The following is a 20,208-nucleotide window of genomic DNA, read 5'->3' as shown; positions in this document are numbered from 1 at the left end:
GGCATAGAGACTTGCCCAACGACACATAGCCCATCAGTAGCAGAGCTGTTCAAAGAGCCCAGATTTTCTGACTTCAGATCCCAAGCATTAGCCACTATAGATCATTCCCTCATGAAAGAGAGAATTAAGGGAAATATTTTTCTCTGACAAACTTGAATTACACAAAACCCCAAACTAAAAGCATAAACAATTTGAGGTTCCACAAAGCAGCATTCCTTTGGCTTCTCCTATTCCCAAAATATTTCCACAAGAGCAAGCAAAGCAGTTAGCAGCCCTGAAAATGGAAATCATCTGCGTGTTCTAATCACACCTCTAAATTAGTCAGGCACCATTGTGTGCAAAACAGCAGATTTTTATAAAGTTTAACTAATAGGTTTTCTGGGTGCTAATTTTTGCTGATAATTAAAATGCATGACTCAAAGTATCCATCTTATGGCCTAATTTGTGCTAAGTAAACTGCATCTTCCAGTTTCATTTGTTCATCAGCTTCTGCAGTGGCACATAAAAGTTAAGGCCCAAATCCTCCAAATGGATCTGTATGGACAAATCCCGATTAAAGTCAAAGGGATTCCACACAAGTGTAAGGGTCTGTTCTCTTAGTTCATTTGCAGGATTGGGGCCACATTTTTAAATGAATTTATTACTGGTGAAAGTTGTGGCACCGACAGCACTGGAAAGTGAGGTCATGTGGGTGTCACAGGATAGATACAGAACAGGCAGTAGGAGAGAGAGCTTTTCACAGTCAATTTGTTTCAACCCTGGTCTGGAAGGACCATATGTGGGGTTACACATATCCTGGCTCTATGCTCATTCAATCCACGTCTCTCTGCTAAGACTTTCGGAAAGACTGCCAATTAGTTCCAAAAGGAATTTCCTGCACTGAATAACTGTCAGATGGTAACAAAGTTTAGTCACTACCCGTCTTAGTGGGATTTAAACTGGTGATCTAGACGTGAAATTATCCATATTCCATTTCTATTTCATCATCCAGGCCTTTGAAAACTGAATTCTATAGAAGGTGGCTTGAAAAATTTACTGACCTGACTAGCCAGAAGACTAAACATACTGACCAGAGTATGAAAAATGATCAGTGGGTGCCCAACAGGGAACTCCATGGGCAATAACCTGATGAGAAGCCCAGAGACTGATACGAAAGATAAGTAGGAGCTGCCCCCCTAGCTCAACTGCTTGAATTCTTATCAGGTTGCTATCCCTGGATCCGGGTAGAAGGCGCTATCTTTTGTATCAGCCTCTGGCAAGAGATATAAATAAATGTTGTACAGCCATCCACCCTTCTCTAGCAGTCTGTGGGAAAAGAGAAGCAGCTCTCTTTTCCCTTCCTGCAACCCCAGAGCCTCATGGCTACTGGAAGAGTGTGGGGAAGAATTTGCCCTTCCCCAGCCTTCTGGCAAGGAGGACCAAAAGGAGGAGCTTTAGCTTTCCTGAAAAGCAGCAGCACAATACTGACACGATTCTTGTTTTTTCCACAGCTATTCACAGAAAACCCAGTGGCAGCAGCGAAACTGCCCAGAGTGGCATTAATTTCACGCTGCTGCTACTCGGCAAAGCTATGGCCAGCAGTGAAGGGACCAAAGCTTTCTGCAGACTCAGGAAAACGCCTGCATTGGTTCACATTTGGAAGGTTATCTTTGCAACCGTCAAGAACTAGAAACTTATTTTTTTTCCATTACAGAAAAACAATATTCTGCAGAAATTGATGATCCATGTTCCTCTCTTGCCAGGGGCACGTAGGCAAGTGGACTTTTAAGCCCTGGTTCTGAAGCTCTAACACAAATGTTAATTACAGAAGTATTAATATATTGTACGACAGAGCTCTTCTATATACATCCTCCTTTAAATCATGGTTGAAATCACAGTTTGGCAAAGGTGAAGAGTTGCAGTTACACACTGAAATGCAAAGCCAGGTCCCCAGCCAATCCAGGATATGTCTATACTAGAAAAATATTTCCCTTTTTTTCCCCCAACATCAGTGGAGCTGCAACAAAGGTATGATTGCCAATGTACAACGGCCTAAAGTTTTTATCACTGTGTCATGAAAAGCTGCTCAAAGCAGCTGCACCCTTGCTGAAAAACGAGTAGTTTTTCTATTGTAGGCAAGACATTTCTATTCTCCCATCTTGGCCTCATTTTCACTAGAAAACTGAACCATTAGTGATGATAATTTCAGAAACAGCCCCTTCTGACCTGGTTCTCAAATTGCTAGCATAGATAGCTTTCAGCATGGTTAGAGAAAGCACTAGAGACACCAGGCTCTCCACACACACAAATACACACACATACACATTCAGTAAATGTACAGAAAGAGTATTAATGATCCCCACTCCCATACTTTACACCTACCCGAGCTACAAGCTATAAACTTCACCTCAACGAGGCCTGGGCAAGAATATTGGCTCTTTCACATGCAATCAGAAATGGTTGTTTGTACAACGGCAAGTGCTGCACACATACAAAAAATTCTTTCACAAGCTTTATTATTGTTTATTTTTTAGACTAGCCTAGGCTAATAATAAAAAACAATTTCATGGCTCTTGCCAGGCCAATTAAGAGGAGTGAATCAGCAAGCAAGGAGGTGCTGATATGATCCTAGATTACTGGGATCGCCTCTGTTCACAGTATCAATACAGTAAAAACCTGTTCAAGAAACTCACAGCCATGCCATACGAACAAGGCATTCACTATTTCATTTCAGCCCTTCATCGCTTAATCTCGATGGATTTGTTGCCATCGGCTTCGGAGAAATTTTGCTTGTATAGCAGTTACTGCACCTTCACCCTTCTCTTCACAGCAAGCTCAGCAGGGAAACTTTCCCACTATATATGTATATAAATAATTTTATGTTTTACAGTTGGTAGTATTTTAAAAGTTCTATTTTAAACACTTAAAATTTTGTAGGTAACAAAGTATTTTCTGATGCTCTCTAGTGTGAACAGGATAGTTTGGATTTTTTTTGGTAAGTTCAAAAGCTATGACTAAAGCAGCATATTCTGTGCATCCCATATCCCCTCTTGCGTTGATTCTGGAGAAATCCACACTAACAACCACCTCTCTCCTTTCTTCTGTGGCCACTTTCAAACACTCTTAAATTTTCCAGTCCTATTTTGTTTGACCTTCACTAGATTGTTGACTTTTGATGGTCCTGGGGGTGACTGCTTAGAACAGCTTTCACTGTTTTATTCTGCCACTTGACAGGTGGTACGGCATCTATGTCTATGTTTTAAATACAGTAGAACCTCAGAGTTATGAACACCTCGGGAATGGAGGCTCTTCGTAACTCTGAAATTTTCAGAACTCTGAACAAAAAATGATGGCTGTTCTTTCAAAAGTTTACAACTGAACATTGACTTAATATAGCTTTGAAACTCTACTAGGCAGAAAAAAAATGCTTTCTCTTTATTATTTTAGTAGTTGACATTTACCACAGTAGTGTATTTGCTTTTACTTTTGTCTTTGCTGTTGCTTGATTGTGTACTTCTGGTTCCAAATGAAGTGTGTGGTTGACTGATCAATTCGTAACTCTGGTGTTCATAACTCTGACGTTCTACTGTAATCAACAGAACTGTACTTTGCAACTATCCTACCTCAGAACATCCCCAAAGCTTCCCTCTGAGAGAGCATCCTCATTGCAGTCTATCATGGCATCACCGGATTCAAACTGCCTATTCCAATTCGCCTCCCCTAAATTACACACACAGAACCACACTACCACAGCCTTCGCTAGCTGTGAAAGAGGTGGAGAAGGCAGCGTGACCCTTATATTACACAGAAGGAGAGTGGATAATAATACTTTTCCCTTCTAGAGATTCTTCCATCCAAGCATACTGTGAGGTAGGGAAGTATTATTATCCCCGTTTTACAGATAGGGAAACTGGCACAGGAAGTTTGGTTTGCCCAAGGTTATACTGTAAGGTACATCTACACAGTAAAACACAAAATTCGGTGGCAAGAAGTCTCAGAGCCTGGGTCAATTGACTCGGGCTTGTGTTATGGGGCTAAAAACAGCAGTGTAGATGTTCGGGTTTGGCTGGAGCCTGGGCTCTAAGACTCTCCCTCTCTGCCAGGTTTCAGAGCCCAGGCTCCAGCCTGAGCCCAAATGTCTACCTTGCTATTTTTTAGCTCTGCAGCATGAGCCCTGCTAGCCTGAGTCAACTGACCAGGCTCTGAGACTCACTGCCACAGGTCTTTTTTTGGTATGTAGATGTACCCCAAGTCACTAAGAGGGAAAGGAATAAAACTGAGGTCTCCTGTCCGCCAATTCTGTGCTAATGTTTACACTGTTTTTCAGACGCCTCCTTGCTCCTCCTGCCAGCCTAATGTTCATCCTCCCACATCACACACTATGTTCCCTCAGAAGACAGGCTTCCTTCAGACACGCCGCGTCCCCTAATTCCAAGCTCCAAAAGCAGTAGGACCAGTAGTTCATTCCTATTTGCACTTACATACAACCCAGCACCAAAGCCAACTCTTAAACTATTGCATATTTTTAAAGACTTTTTAAAAGGGCATCAAGACATCTGCTCTTTTGAATTTGCACCTATGTACCTGCACTGCTTTTTTATTTATAAACACATACGCACGTGCAAACATGTCTGAGACATGATGCAGGCATGTCTCTCTGGGTTTGGTACACTTACCCTTAACTTCAGAGCTACTTGGAATATAACATGTGCAAGGGACAGAGTTACGATTACTGTAAGAGCAACAGCTTTGAATTTCCTGAACCGTTATGAGGAGTTAATGTCATTTTTTTTTGCATTTGATTTATATAAACTTATCAAACTAATACACGGAGACAGAGTTAAAAACAACAACCCATGATAATTTCACTGGGATTGGACTGTTTCGATATATAGTATTGCTGTTATGTAAGACCAAGTGCAGGGGACGCCAAAGATGACTTAGGTAGCCAGCCTCTCGTTTGTCAATTCATCCAGACAAGAAACCTCTTCCTAACTGTTGGCAACATGTGAAGCACTGCAGTGTGCAGAAACCGGTCAGGAAGTTGGAATGCTCTGTGCTATTAATACTAGCACCAATAAGCGCACCCTGCCCCAAATCCCCTCCCCCAAAAATGTAGACAAGTCTAATGCAAACCTCACAGCTGCTAATTTTACTTTCAGTAGCCTAAGCGCTTCAGATTTTGCTGACCTCTAGAATACTGCTCAAAGGTTGCTGCCTGCTTTTAACCAGCGGGCAGAATGCCATACGCCTGGAAAGGGCAAGCAGAAAGCCCTAAAATAATGGTTTAATTAAAATTTTAAAAGAGACACACCAAAATAAGACAGGATAAATACACTCAGGCAGGGCAAGATCCACCAGGAGAGTGAGATTTCTTTAACATGACAACTACCTGGGAAAACGGGACGGTAAGTGTTCCTTGCCCCTGCTACCTCATGTGATGGACCAGCAGCTGTTGCGAAGACAGACACCTGTGCACTGCACTCACTGAATTAGGGCCATTACAGCCAACACCACCACAGAGACCGAGGTGCTGAGCCAAAATGCGGTCAAGAAATAAAACGACTGCTTCTCCTGGATCGCTATTGAATATATTAAAAACATTAAAAAATCCCGTCGATCCCTGAATCAGAAGTCGATTGACCCAGTTTTGTTTTTTCCCAAGGAGATGAGGAAAAGGGGGAAAGCTTTTAGCACTTTGTTTTTGTTAATCTTCTGTTTTGGCAACATCCCGTCCGTTGGTGGCATTGCACTGATACCAGTACCAGCCCGCCGTCTCGGTGCTGACTGCTTACAGCCAAATGGGAAGAGGGTCCTCCCCCACAGCCCGTTTCAATCTGGCCCAGTGGTGGACACAGATCCCTGTGCCGTTTCCCCTGCCACAACAGCTTCCTCCTGCGGGGGAGACTCTTCCTCCGCCTGCCCCCTGGAGGTGACGGTGGTCTCGGGGGAAATGCTGTGCGGTCCCTCCAGAGGCACACAGCCAGGGTGGTTTTTGCGAAAGTGTTGGTTGAGGATGGCCTGGAAGGGGAAGCTCTTGCCGCAAACGTGGCAATGAAAGGGCTTGTTGCCTGTGTGCTTGCGGATGTGGTACTCCAGCTGATCCTTGCGGGTGTACTTTTTACCGCACATGCGGCAGACGAAGGGCGTGATGCCCATGTGGAGACGCATGTGCCGGTCTAGACTGCCTTTCTGGTTGAAGGATTTGGCACAGTAGATGCAGGTGAGCCGCGGGTTGTACCGGAACCACCGCTCAGACACTTCCTGTTCACGGAGATACTCAACATAACCGCTCACTCCAATCATGGCGGACTCCTCCACCTGGGCCAGACACATTGAAGACAGAAAAAAGAAGACAGTCAGCTAGAAAGAAACAGGATCTTTTTAATCCTCTCCTGAGCACCGATCCAGTCAGACACTTAAGTGAGTGCCAAACCTTGAAGTCAATAGGACTACTCACATGCTCAGCCTTAAGTACACACTTAAGTGCTTAGCTCAATGGGGCTTTCGGTCTGAGGACTAATAGATCACCAGCTAAAAGGCACTGCTATAGGTCCTAACTTGTTCCCTGGGATCTGGGAAGATAAATACGGCTATCATCAGTATGGCACTTAGCTGAATCGAGTTTTGGATCAAATGTAGCAATGCTGTGTTCAGTACCCGAGAACCTGGACCAGTGCCCTTTTATTAAAATATTGGTTCCCTTTTCAATATTACTTGTAAAAAGAAAAGTAAGTGACTGGACAGAGATTTTGTATGATGAAGGCAGAGTAAGTGTATGAAAATTACATCTGAAGAACTCTAGGTACTTCACAGGCAATGAATTATATCTCACGAATGGGACGTGAAGTCATTATTACCCCACTTTACAGATGGGAATCTCAGGCAAAGAGGGTTTAAATGACTCGCTCAAAGTTACAAAGCAGGGAACAGCATGCAGATCTCCTAATTCCCCCATTATCTTATTAAGCTATAAAGAAGGGTAGCCAAGGGTGGCTCTTTAACCACAAGCTTGGAAGCTAGGACAACCATTCACATTGCATAAGTTCAGTATGAGTGTGGTAGCTGGCCAGGAACAGCAAATACATGGTCTCCTGGATACCTGCACTCTTGCCTGGAGGTTGGGAAGATATAGCACTTGCATTTGAAGTGTTACACCAGTTTCATAAAATGCCAAACCCCCAGACAGGTAGCCTATGTAACCCCGAAAGGGCCGTCCCTTCAGCGGGTAAGCATGGAGCATGTGACAGCAGGAGCATTCCAGTGCCAGGTGCCTCGCCATTCAATCATGCTTAGAATAGAAAGCTACTTGGGATGAAATGAAAGGAACAAAACCACAGCACATTACATGAAAGTGCTGCCCACAGGTACTCTATTTATAGGCAAGCTTTATGGCACCTGCCATACCAAGCCTAGTGGAGCAGGGTGATGTGACACTTGAGCATTGGCGTGGCTAGAAGTGCACAATTCCAACCAGTCTTTTCAACTGGAGTTTAAGGTTATTTCTGTATGGAGAAGTAGTAGCCTTTTCATACTTAGGGTAGCAACCACTTTCCATGATAAAGTCCTGTCTGTCCTGCCCTATATGTTTAGCTTGATCTGAACATTTCTGGATTTCTTCCGAAGGCACAGTAGGAGGTTTTTGCAAAGTATGATGAAAACTCAAGGTATTTTTAATCTTATGGCACATTACAAACCTACCAATTTGAATTTTTGACTTTTGTCTAACTTTCCTTGGTCTCCCCTCCAGCTTACAATGGCCTGTTACTAACCTTCAAACTTCCCATAAAGTTAAGTCTCCTTGAAAACTCAGGCACCTGCTCTATGTGAAAAAAACAGTTTGTTATAAAGCTATTAACAATGGACAGTCTGGGGTCCAATCCTACTCCCATTGACAGTTATAGACTCAATCCAGCACCATTAACGTCAAAGGGAATTTTCTATCATTGACCTCAATGGGATCAGGAGCAGTCACTTTGGGCCTGGATTTCAGAGATGTGGAGTGCCCACAGCTGGACTTCAGCTGGAGTCCTGGGTCCTATGCCTGAGAGAGAGAAAGAGAGAAGTGGCGGCCAACTCTATTGGCCAACTACAGCTTAGTAGGAACACAAGAGTCCTTCTACAGATGGTATCTTACAGAGCTCTGCCTTTGGCTCAAGCAGTAGTTGCAAAGTTTTTTAAAGCTGTAGTCCTGGCTCTGTAGCTGTGCATGGTTTAATCTGGAGAGGTGGTAGCCTCCCATTGTTAAGGTTGATTTTAGTTCGCCATTATAACAACAACAAAATCCTCATGCTTTCCAGGTTTATGGACCAGTGACAGGCAAAGTATGTGCTAAACATTTACTACATTGAGTACGTACATTCAGAAAGTAAAAGTCTTTAATACGGCTGATTTTTGACATCTTTGCAAAATGTCTTTTTCCTTGTATTCCTCTGTCCCTCAAAGACATGTTTTTAAATGATCATAGGTGCACTTTTACCACCCCATCAAGGGCATCAGTGAAGACAGAACCCAGAACAATCAGCACAAGCTCCTAACACCTGAACTATTCAAGTTAGCTGGAAGCCAACAGACAGCTTTTATCTTCTATGACTCTAGCTATCTGAGGGCATTTTTAGGGGGAAAAAATCACTCCAGAACTACTATCAACACAGCTGCAACCATGTCAGCATCAGCAGGAGTTTGTGTAAACATGGTTTGGCGGTCTTATTGTTCTTTTAACCAAAGGGTGAGTTACCTCTTACGTCATTTATAAAACCCAAGTACTTAAAAAGCAAGGGAATAAATAGCAAAGGTCATCCTAAGTCTTACTTTGCCACAGACACATACAGCATTTCTATCAAGTATAACATGCATATGCAGTCACAATGCAGTAACTGTAACTATCCAACACCATCATTCACTGGTTATCCAAACCCCTGAGCTAGGTTGTGTACCTGGGAATTGGGCTGCTTAGGCTCATCCATCCGCCCGGGAGACTCACTTTTCGATCTGTACCGCTCAGTTACAGTAACCATGCTGCCCGAAGGGCTAAATCTGTGGGGGGAAGAGTGTAAATAGAATTTTTAATGGCTATTGGTGCAGTATGGTCAGTACATGTACTGGGGGGCAAGGGGAGCACCTGCAGAGAATCTCTCCTTCCCCATCAGGAGACAGAATGTGGAGCAGTGCAAATATAAAAACACCAGGACAGACTGGTCTGTGCTTTCAGTGTTAATATCTGAAATATGAAACTGGGTCAATCAACTTGATTCAGGAATAGGCAGATTTTTGGTTGCTACTAAAATAAAAAGGGAAATGAGATAGCCCACTGACTCAGGCAGCACTGCAAAAGAAGAAACCTCTGTTCAAAAGGCACCTCCAGTCTTCCAACTCCCTGGGAAAGTATAGCTGAGGGATGTTTCACGGATGATGCAGATGGCTCCAGGGAAGGAGTGGTGGAAGTTGTGTGTGGTGAAAAACGATGGATACCCAAGTGTCTAAGGCCAGCTGATCTAAGGAGAGGAATGAACAGAATCACAGAAATTAAAAATGAGACCTGTCTAGAGCTAGTTTGTTCCCCTGAAGACCAGCTCAGGATCGTTACCTCCAGTATAGTTTACAGAGCTTGTATAGTTTTAAATGATGGGGTATCCACCATTTCAAGGAAGCTGTTCTCCCAGAGGACTGGAGGGTTTGGGATGGGAGAGAAGAGAAGGAATGGTGAGGAAAAGCACCACAAATACAGCTGGAACCTTTTGCTTTAATCAGAACAAATGAGGTAGAGGGATAGGAAGTCGACAACACAAATATAATCACCTTTTATAAATTAAGGCCTTCTGCTCTTACCAGAGAAACTGTCACATCAGGAAAGAACAGTGGTTCATCCAATCCCGTGTTCTCTTTCTCAAAGTGGCCAAATGATGGCTGCTTCAGAGGAAGATTTAACACCCCCCACAACACACTAAATTCTGCAATCCTGTACCATGGGGAGGCAGATTTCCTCCTTACAGCTGGTGACCAGCTTGTTTCTGAAGGAGAATGGTTGATTCCCTTATGATTTTACCCTATCTAGCCTGTAACTGGAGACACTGTTCTTATTCACCACACAGCAAATATTTGAAGACTAGTAACAGATATACTTTTAAAGAAAATCTTTCAGCACATATGCCTAAGAATAGTGTGTGAAATAAACAGTGATAGATGATCAGGGAAGACACATGGTCAAGCCAGATACAAATATTGTGGAGTCTGCTCTTCCAACCACACTCAGTAAATGGGTTAAAGGAACCTCACCTGTCAATCTCACTGCTGGTTGGCCTAACCACTTTGGCTCCTGATGACCCTAATGTGTAAGTCTCCTGGCCCATCGATCCGTGGCCTGTTGTGTCAATTACCATGGTCGTGACCTCCTCAGCGCTGCTCCCATCTTCTCCCGATGGCTGATTCTCCGTTCCCAGCCACTCCTCCAGGTTCTCTGTTTTAATGCGCACTCCTCCAAGAACCCTAACATCATCGTCATTCCGTCCCCCACGGTCTGCCACTCCTGTCTCAACGTACCACTGTCCTGCTCTGTTAATCCGCAGTATGGGCTCCCTGCTCTCTACATCTGAACTCTGCTCAATTATCTGAGGGCTGGTGGACTCCTCAGGCGGGCTCAGCTCCCGAATGTCCAGCACAGTGCTGACTTGGCCTAGACGACTCCCTTTTGGAGTGTTGTGGCGTGGGCTCAGAGAGCGGTTTAGATTTGGGGTAACCCGGTGAGACTCTGGGGGTCTCTCCTGATGCTTTGTTCTAGTCTGGCTCGGTTCAGCTTCAACCTCTGCCACATTAATTTTGAAGTGAATTCCCTCGAGGATCTGCGTACATTTGTCTATAATGTGCTGCATCTGCAGGAAGCTGGCTGCCGTTAGGTAACTGATGATGTCAGCCAACTGCAGGCATATCCGCCCGGTATAACAAAAGGAAAGGAGCTGCTCAAAAACAGTGGGGTTCTTAATGACTGAAATGGAGACCGTGCTCATCTCGTTCAATGACATATGGTCACGGAAGTAGGGCGAGCTAGCAGCCAGCACCACTTTGTGAGCACGGAAAGCTTGTCCTTGAACGTTGACCACTATGTCACACAGGCGGCCCTGCATGCGCAGCTGGTTGAGGTGGCTCAGGACAGAGTTGCTGAAGTCAGGGATCTCCAGCTGAATGTTTCCACTTTTCTCCATGGCTGCCCCAGTTGTAGAAGTACAACCCAGCTGGAAAGAAAAACAGGATTAATTGGACTAGTGATAATTTGCACTTGGAGAGCCTTTCACCAATGGATCTTGGGGGTGACTTGATTACAATGTATAAATACCTACATGGGGAACAAATATTTAATAATGGGCTTTTCAACCTACCAGAGAAACGTATGACATGATCCAACGGCTGAAAGTTAAAGACAGACAAATTCAGATTGAAAATAAGGTGTACATTTTTAACAGGGAGGGTAATTGACCATTTACCCAGGGTCATGGTGGATTTTCTATCACTGCCAATTTTAAATCAAGATTGGATGCTTTTGTAAAAGCTCTGCTCTGGGAATTATGTTGGGTAAATTCTCTGGCTGGGGTTATGCAGGAGGTCAGACTAGATAATCAGCGGTTCTGAAACTGTGGGTTGGGACCCCAAAGTGGGTCGGGATCCCTTTTTAATGGGGTCACCAGGGCTGGCATTAGACTTGCTGGGACCTGGGGCCGAAGCCTGAGCCCTGCCACCCAGGGCCAGAGCTGAAGCCTGAGAGCAGGGATGGCCAAACTGTGGCTCCGGAGCCACATGCGGCTCCTCAGAAGTTAATATGAGGCTCCTTGTATAGGCGCCGACTCTGGGACTGGAGCTACAGGTACCAACTTTCCAATGTGCTGGGGGGTGCTCACTGCTCAACCCCTGGCTCTGCCACAGGCCCTGCCCCCACTCCACCCCTTCCCGTCCCCTCCGCTGAGCCTGCCATGCCCTTGCTCCTTCCCCTCCCCCCCAGAGCCTCCTGCACGCCACGAAACAGCTGATCGGGAGGTGTGGGGAGGAAGAGAGGGAGAAGCGCTGATCAGCGGAGCTGCCCATGGGCAGGAGGTGCTGGGAGCTGAGGGTGGGGGAGCTGATGCGGGGCTGCTGATGTATTACTGTGGCTCTTTGGCAATGAACATTGGTAAATTCTGGCTCCTTCTCAGGCTCAGGTTGGCCACCCCTGCCTGAGAGCTTCAGCTGGGTGACGGGGCTCACATTACTGGCTCCCTGCCTGGGCTGAAGCCCTTGGGCTTTGGCCCCCCCTCCAGAGCGGCAGGGCTAGGGCGGGCTTAGGCTTCGGTCCCCCCTCCTGGGGTCATGTAGTAATTTTTGTTGTCAGAAGGGGGTCGTGGTGCAATGAAGTTTGAAAACCCCTGGACTAGATGATCACAACGGTCCCTTCTGGCCTTGTAATCTATGAATCTTGAAGCGCTTTGATTTTCCCAGAAGCTTGATTTACTAATGCTTGCACTGGGTCTCAGCTTTTGCATTCTGTGGATCACTTTATAAGAGAATTAATCCTCTTAGTTCACTCTGTGGGCCTCCAAACTGAGCTCAGTAGCAGTGATTTTTCCTGGCTTGGAAAACATTACAAATGATTGAGACACTAATATATGTAATTGATTGCCTAATGGATGATGATAATACTTAGCACTTATACATTATTTTAATCTATAGATATCAAAGGACTTTACAAAGAAGAGCAAGTATCGTTATACCCATGTTTTATAGAAGGGGAAACAAAGGTGGAAAGTTGAGGCCTAAATTTCCATATGTCCACTAACTTTGGTTGCCCAGCTTCCAAGAACTTTTCAGAGGGGCTCAACCCATGTAACTTCATTTCAGCTAAATGAAAACATGGTCCTAGGTGTCTCCGGCACTCAAAATGGAGGCTCTCAGTATTAGTAGACACTTCTGAAATTTGCCAAAAAAAATCACACAGTAAGTCAGTGACAGAGGCTAGAAGAGAATCCAGTTCTCAACTGCAAGTCCTGTGCTCTATAAACTGGCCACACTGCCGCTATGAAAATGAAAAATATAGTAGCTAACATTTTTGTTTCTTTGGGCAAAGAGATGAATACACCAAAATATTAATTGTGGATCATGATGGTTAATGACAAGAAGTTAATTAGTTTTTCTTCCTTCATTTTTCTATGATCCTCGTGTATCTTGTTGGCAAAGTTTGAAAATGAGCCTTGGCCATATATGGTAAAAATTTCAAATGTGCCAAATGTAGATGTAATTACAAATAAGAATGATTAAAAACCTGAGACTATAGATGCAGACCAAGTAAATAGCACTCAATAAAAACCACTTGTGACATAAACAGGCTCCAACTTGGAAGGCACTTGAAATGCTGATTAGACAGACTGCAGCAGGCATCAAAACAATTTTGAGGAATCCAGGAATATCCGCCTTAGATTGTATCTACTCTGAGAAATCACAAAGTCAATGGGACTAGTCATATGCATAAAGTTAAGCATGTGTGTCTTTCCAGGATTGGGGACTAAGGCTTAAATGGCACTCTGCAGGGGGTTTGTCCATGCACAGCAAAATACGATACCAAGCTTGAAGCTACATAACTGTCTGTCGTACCACAAAGCTGTGCAAAACATTGCAAAACTGTACAATGCAGCAGGTAGAAATTTTGTGTAGCTACAGGGTGGTTAAGATTAAAACCCATAAGTTGCGCAAAGCAATTGTGCAACTTCACAGTGCCATATCTAAAGGTTCTTCCTTTTTTTCCTGTCTTTTAAAAAACAAACAAGAAAATGGAGTGCAAAGGTCTAAGTTAATGCAATGCTAAGGTTAGAATTTTAAACATGAGGAAATATAAAACCCAGGGTCTTGATTGTACTGTTAACAGTGATGTACAAAGGAAAGGAAACTGGATGGATATCCTTTTGTTTTGGAAAGCCAAAAGGTGGGTTGGTTTGTTTTATTTTTTTTAAAGAAGCAAATTATTCTGTTTTTTTTTTTTTTGACATTTCCTCTGGAATGTCAAGTCTTGTCTTCCTTGGTTTGTTGGAGATGTCAGATGTGCATTATGAGCTCTCACTCCTTAACTGAAGGGACAACAATGCTGAATCTTTAACAAACAGATCCAACTGTTTGTAGGGTGTTTGAGTAAATTGGTGGTAACAAAACAAAGTTTCACTTCCCCTCTTAATTAATCTGGTGTCACTTGTCTGATATCTATAGCCCTAATCCCACAAACATTTAAACACATGCATAACTTCACTCATGTGAGTGGTCCCGTTGACATCAAGTTATGACATACTTAAATGTTTTCAGGATCAGAGGCCTAAGATCACATAATCCTACTAAGTTCCCCACTTGCACATTTCTAATGTAAAAATAAATGGTATTTTTTCTCTTGTTAAATCATTCAGGTCTTCTTTCTGATCATAAACACAGAAAGGCATTGCATAAGGGTATATTACACATAGGGTTCCAGGCAGGACTATGATGGGAGGCAAGGGTTAATGGATAAGGTTCAGAAGCAGCTGGAGCCTATTAGCCTCCCAGGAAACCAGCATGAGATATATAAGAGAAGGAAGGCTCAATTAGGTGTTGGCTACTGGGAGTCCTATTCTACAGGCATGGTAAGGGAAGTCAGCTGTTTTTGGTAGAGCCTCTTAAAAACAATCAGTGAGTTTGTTTGCCTTAACCCTGAAGGTAGAGGAAAATCAGAACCTGTATTTGTTTCCCCTCAGCAGGGTGGATTTGATTTAATTTAAATCACTAGTCAGGAAGACTTGATTTAATCATGGATTTCTACACACAAATGCATTCTTGTTGGTTGTTATAACCTTAATACAGATTCTTCACAACTCAGAGATAGATGCAGGTTTAATTTTTAGAAGGTACATGCTATACATTTTTAAAGTGATTTATTTTGAAAACTTTTCAGATTAGTTTTACAGCTATATCAGAAAATGATTGATTGTTTGGTTATTTCATTTACCAAAAGTAACTGAAGCAGATATTTATGAAGTCATTGGGAGGTGAACTATCGCCAATTCAACAGGTTAATCATTAATATTTGGAGGATTTTTTTTGCCATACTGTATTAGGAGGAGAATATCACCAGACAGACATTTAAATTGTTTTCTTTAACTATTTCTCACCTCTATATAATTTATTTAAAAGCATTTTTGCTGTTAATAAGCATACCTCACCTCTGGTGAGACAAATCCACAGTTTGAGAACTGCAAAACTAAGCATCTCTGATGGTATCTTCTAGACTGAGCACTGAGTCCCATTGGGTAGATAGAAAGATTAACCTAAATAATCTATACAGAAGCCCCTGGAACCCCATAAAATTGGGTCCCTAATCCATGGACTATTGGAACTCATTTACAAAACTTTTCTTACACATTACATGAATATATTGTCTCATACTATAGAATTATAATCCCTATTCCATAATGAGATATCTTTGAGCTATAATTTATCTTAATTAAAACTATCTTTAGATAGCTTTTTTCCTCAAAAAGCATTTTATCAAAAAATGATTTTTTTAATTAAAAAAATAATTGACTTTTATCCACCCTGCCCCAAAGGCAAGGGGATTTGAAGACCTTTGTTTACATTTCATCTGAAGAGATGATACTTTAGGACTTTTGGTTGTAGCTTGTCCACAGACAAGTTCCCTACTCTCCCTTTGAAAAATCACCTTTAACTTGCCCTCACTGTTAAGAAGGTAAATTCCAAACAATAAAACATAAACATATACTGTATGAGTTAAGGCTGCTGTTAGAGCTTGATTTTTGCATTTTCCGGTATATTAGTTCCTAACCTTAGTGTTGCAAAAAACCTGTGTAATGCAATTTAGAATCACAGAATTGTAGGACCTCGAAAGGTCTTCTAGACCAGTCCCCTGTACTCAAGGCAGGACTAAGTTCTAGACCATCCTTGACAGGTGTTTGTCTAACTGGCTCTTAAAAATCTCCAGTGATGGAGATTCCACAACCTCCTTAGGCAATTTATTCCAGTGCTTAACCACCCTGACAGTTGGGAAGTTTTTTCTAATGTCCAATCTAAACTGTCCTTGGTACAATTGTAGGCCTGGGCTACACTAGCGGGGAGGTTCAAACTAAGATACGCAACTTCAGCTATGCTATTTGCGTAGCTGAAGTCGAAGTATCTTAGTTCGACTTACCTGGCCGTCCTCACGGCGGTGAGTTGACCGCCGCGGCTCCCCCGTCAACTTCGCTTACTCCTCCTGCCGAGGTGAAGTACAGGCATCGATTTGGTGATCAATTTATCACGTCTCATCTAGACGCGATAAATCGATCCCCAATACATCGAACACTACCTGCCAATCCGCCGGGTAGTATAGACGTAGCCTAAGCCCATTGCTTCTTGTCCTATCTTCAGAGGTTAAGGAGAACAATTTTTCTCCCTCCTTCTTGTAACAACCTTTTATGTAATGGAAAACTTCTGTCCTCCCCCCCCCCAACCCCCCATTCTTCTCTTTACCAGACTAAACAAACCCAATTTTGTCAATCTTCCCTCATAGGTCATGTTTTCTAGACCTTTAAACATTTATGTTGCTCTTCTCTGGACCTTTTCCCAGTTTGTCCACATCTTTCCTGAAATGTGGTAACCAGAACTGGACACAATACTCAAGTTGAAGCCTAATCAGCACAGAGTAGAGCGGAAGAATTACTTCTCGTGTCTTGCTTACAACACTCCTGCTAATACGTCCCAGAATGATGTTTGCTTTTTTGCAACAGTGTTACACTGTTAACTCACATTTAGGTTGTGGTCCACTATGACCCTTTCCACAGTACTCCTTCCTCCGCAGTCATTTCCCATTTTGTATATGTGGCAGCTGATTGTTCCTTCCTAAGTGGAGTACTTTGCATTTGTCCTTATTGAATTTAATTGTATTTACTTCACACCATTTCTCCAGTTTGTCCTTTATTTTGAATTTTAATCCTATCCTCCAAAGCAATTGTAACCCCTCCCAGCTTGGTATCGTCCACAAACTTTATAAGTGTACTTCTCTGTGCCATTATCTAAATCACTGAGAATATTGAACAGACCCAGACCTGATCCTTGTGGGACCCCACTCGTTATGCCCTTCCAGCTTGACTGCGAAACACATGTGCACTCCCTCCAGGTCTTCACCTGAAGAGCCTTTGGAAGCATCAGTTGGGCAGTACTACTTGCAGGTGCATATTACACTTGTGCCCCAGATGCTGCAAAGGCTTATGATGTATTTTTAAATACAATTTAGGGTATTGGCCTCATAACACTTTGTTTTTTGCTTCTATTAGAAAATGCCTCACTCTGAAGTGCCATAGGAGTTGAGGCCACCAATCTTTGCCTAAAGTTTGGGGGATTGGTTTTCAGTGACGGCCCCTCAACTTCTCCCCTGTAGCACAGATACACTCTTAGTCATAAAGAGCAGGTTGATGACTTGCAGGGAAAGCTGGAAATCCTGTGTTGGAGGTGCTGAGTTGAACAGGAGAGGCTGACAGTATTCACTATTGGCACTGGCCAACTTGAATAGCTGTTGAACTGTAAAATGTAATTTGGACCAAGAACTCTTCAATTATGAACTAAAATGAGGGATCTTGTCACTCCAAATCACCAACTTTTCCTATCAACTGACCAGGCTTGCCAGCTCTTATTTTTTTTTTTTAGCATGAGTTTTTATATTTGGTTCTGAAAGCCTCAGCTCCTTGAGTTGGGTGATTATTGCAGTTTGGTGTATTTTTTTTTTTTAAAGCAGCTTCTAGCTCATGGTTGCAAAGAAGTTTGAAATCATGAACTTTAAAGGCTCAAACAAGGCAAATAAAAATCCCAAGTTTATTCAGTTAAAATCTCACTGGGAGGGGTAGCCTAACCATGACTTCTGAATGCTCGGAGTTAGCAATAGTAGGGCTCTTGTCTTAGAAGGTTTTATCAATACATTATGCAGAGTCTGACATTATCTGGAGACTAAAGAACACTTCACTCCTGATTCTTTTCAGAAACTCCTGCACAGGAGTAGGTGACAAAGTAAGTCCCTGGTAGCGAATGCTGCTAGGCTAGCACCTGTGTAGAATGTGTTGGGGCAGTGGGGTGTCTCCAAACCACTGCTGTCAATAGCCAGAGCACACAAACCCAACATAATAGCAGGAGTCACCTGAAACAGCACGAAACAGCATTTCATACCCTATACAGCTCCAGAACTACTGTTTGAGCCAAACTTCTGGAAACAGCCTCTTAAAGGTTTCAGCTCTGCTGGATTCACACTGATGCCGGCAGCCTGAGCATACTTCAAGTCACTGTTCTCTGCTTTCTTGATGCTACTTTCCCCTCCCCCCCCCCAACTTTGGTCCCAGGCAAGCCACACACTTCTGCTCTAGGACCAGCCCTCTAAGGGAGATTTGCACAAGAGATACTTCTCATAACTGGGCTACAAAAGCTGCTCCTCTACTGTAGCATCACTCTGCTTCTGCCAGCTCTTCCAAAACTGGAGCCCCAAAGAACCACTTTCAGGGCCTTTCACTACAAACTAATTTCATCACTTTTTCCACCACTTTATCTCTGGAAGCCTGAATTCAGTCACCAACTAGTTAACTTTGGTGTCACAACTTGCTTGTTCTCATGTGTACTACCTGCATTTATCTCTTTGACCCCTGCCACTCTTTATCCTTCCCTAGTGCACATCTTTCCCCACAACCACTTTCCTACCCTGTGTCTTCCTTACAACCTGTGGTGCTTGCACACTATCCAGCCTCCTTTATTCCAATCACTCCAGTTCCATCAGAATAAAACAACCCAAAGTAAAAGCTTTCACTCTTTAAGAAAAGTTAAAATGCAGAACCATAATGGCCTGCGTCTATAACAAACGGAAGCAACCACATGATCTTATCACTGTAATCTTTTTCTTGGCTTCTACCTCCCAATAAATATTGTTGCCCTTCCACTTTAATAGCAAGTTCCTCCAGGAAGGGACTGCATCTTATGTTTGCAAGGCAACTGCACCCTTGTTGTGCTGTGTAAATAACATATGGGGTGTGTGTGTCCCCAAGGTGAAGTAGGAAGAATCCTGCCCTTCATATGGAAGGGGAGTAGGATAGTGGGCGAGAGGATGTATGGGCCAGGGTAGGGATGAGAGGGTCTGCCCCTCACAGCTTGCATTGACACTGCAGTGCCACCCATGCAGGCAATTGTAGTGGGGGGGTTTAGTCAGGGCATGCCATCTAATCCTACTCTGAGCAGAGGACACAGTGACTAAAAACATGGGTGGCAGCCCATGCCTTGTATACACAAGTCACACGATCACTGGCCCTGCCTGGTGGCTGTTCACTTAAGGGAGAATTCCCCCAAAAGTCTAGTGTACACAAGACCACAGTGTGGAGGTTATTGCTAAGGAGGATTTCAAGGCTGGTGGGTAACTAATGAGTTTGCTGGATAGGGATGTCCTGCCTTTTGCTACGAAAAAAAGCAAATGTGCTACTCCTGGCGGGATAGAGGGACAGCACATCATTGGGATGTGCTTCTGGGACTGCTCTGGGATGGGGTGTGGGAAGGAGGTACGATGGGTAGGACAGTGCGGGGAGGGGGGAACGAGGGGAGCTTGCTCTTGGTGGGCTGGAGCAGCCACTCACAGAGGGGTTGAGGAGTAGTTGTCCTTGGCGGGAGGGTGCTGGGGTGGAGCGGCCCTAGGGACGGGGGGAGCTGACCCTCATGGGACGGGGCTGTGGGCGGTGGAGCAGCCTTGGGAGGGAGATGTGGCAGGGAGCTGCCCCCGGTGGGACGGGGCTAGGGGTGCTGGGTCAGCTCTGAGGCGGTATTGGGATGAGGGGGAGGCAGCCCCTGGGGGTGCTGCCCCGCCGATGGGCGCTGCCCCGCGCGGGGAGGGTGTCCCTGGGAGCGCTGCGCTGCCCCTGGCAGGGGTCTCTGGGCCCGGGAGGGGCCCCCTGCGCCAGCCCCGCGGGGGTGAGAGTGACAGCGCCGCGGGACCTGGGCCGTTCCAGGGCCTCGCCTCGCCCCACCCCGGGGGGCTGCCGGACCCCGAATACAGCAGGTACCTACCTCCCGGGGGTGGGAACGGGCCGGAACACCGTCCCGGAAGCGAAACCCCCCGAGCGGGCCGCACCCCGGAAGAAAATTCCTCCCCCCTCTCCCAGTTCGTATCCCCCCGCCCCCCGGTGCCCCGGTAAGGAGCGGCCGCACGTCATGTGACCACGCCCATTGGAATGCGGCCGC

At 44.4% G+C, this 20,208-nt stretch overlaps 1 protein-coding gene across 2 annotated transcripts; it reads right to left on the bottom strand.

Moving 5' to 3' along the window:
* Positions 1-19: 19 nt before the first annotated feature.
* Positions 20-20,113, bottom strand: ZBTB37 (zinc finger and BTB domain containing 37). 2 transcript variants are annotated; one of them, XM_034778737.1, is made up of 4 exons: positions 20,035-20,113; positions 10,255-11,207; positions 8,916-9,015; positions 20-6,300 (listed from the first exon to the last, which is right to left on the bottom strand). In XM_034778737.1, the coding sequence occupies exons 2-4, from the start codon at positions 11,175-11,177 to the stop codon at positions 5,812-5,814; spliced, it is 1,512 nt and encodes a 503-aa protein (XP_034634628.1). In that variant the 5' UTR covers positions 11,178-11,207; positions 20,035-20,113; the 3' UTR covers positions 20-5,811. The 2 variants fall into 2 exon arrangements, with proteins under 2 accessions (XP_034634628.1, XP_034634626.1); XM_034778735.1 differs by lacking the exon at positions 20,035-20,113 and adding an exon at positions 11,352-11,371.
* Positions 20,114-20,208: the final 95 nt, after the last annotated feature.

The sequence above is a fragment of the Trachemys scripta genome, chromosome 8 (genome assembly GCF_013100865.1).
Source record: "Trachemys scripta elegans isolate TJP31775 chromosome 8, CAS_Tse_1.0, whole genome shotgun sequence".
In the NCBI taxonomy this organism is placed as follows: domain Eukaryota; kingdom Metazoa; phylum Chordata; order Testudines; family Emydidae; genus Trachemys; species Trachemys scripta.
Note: the sequence above shows the minus strand (reverse complement) of the source record. Positions and strands in the feature narration are given on the sequence as shown.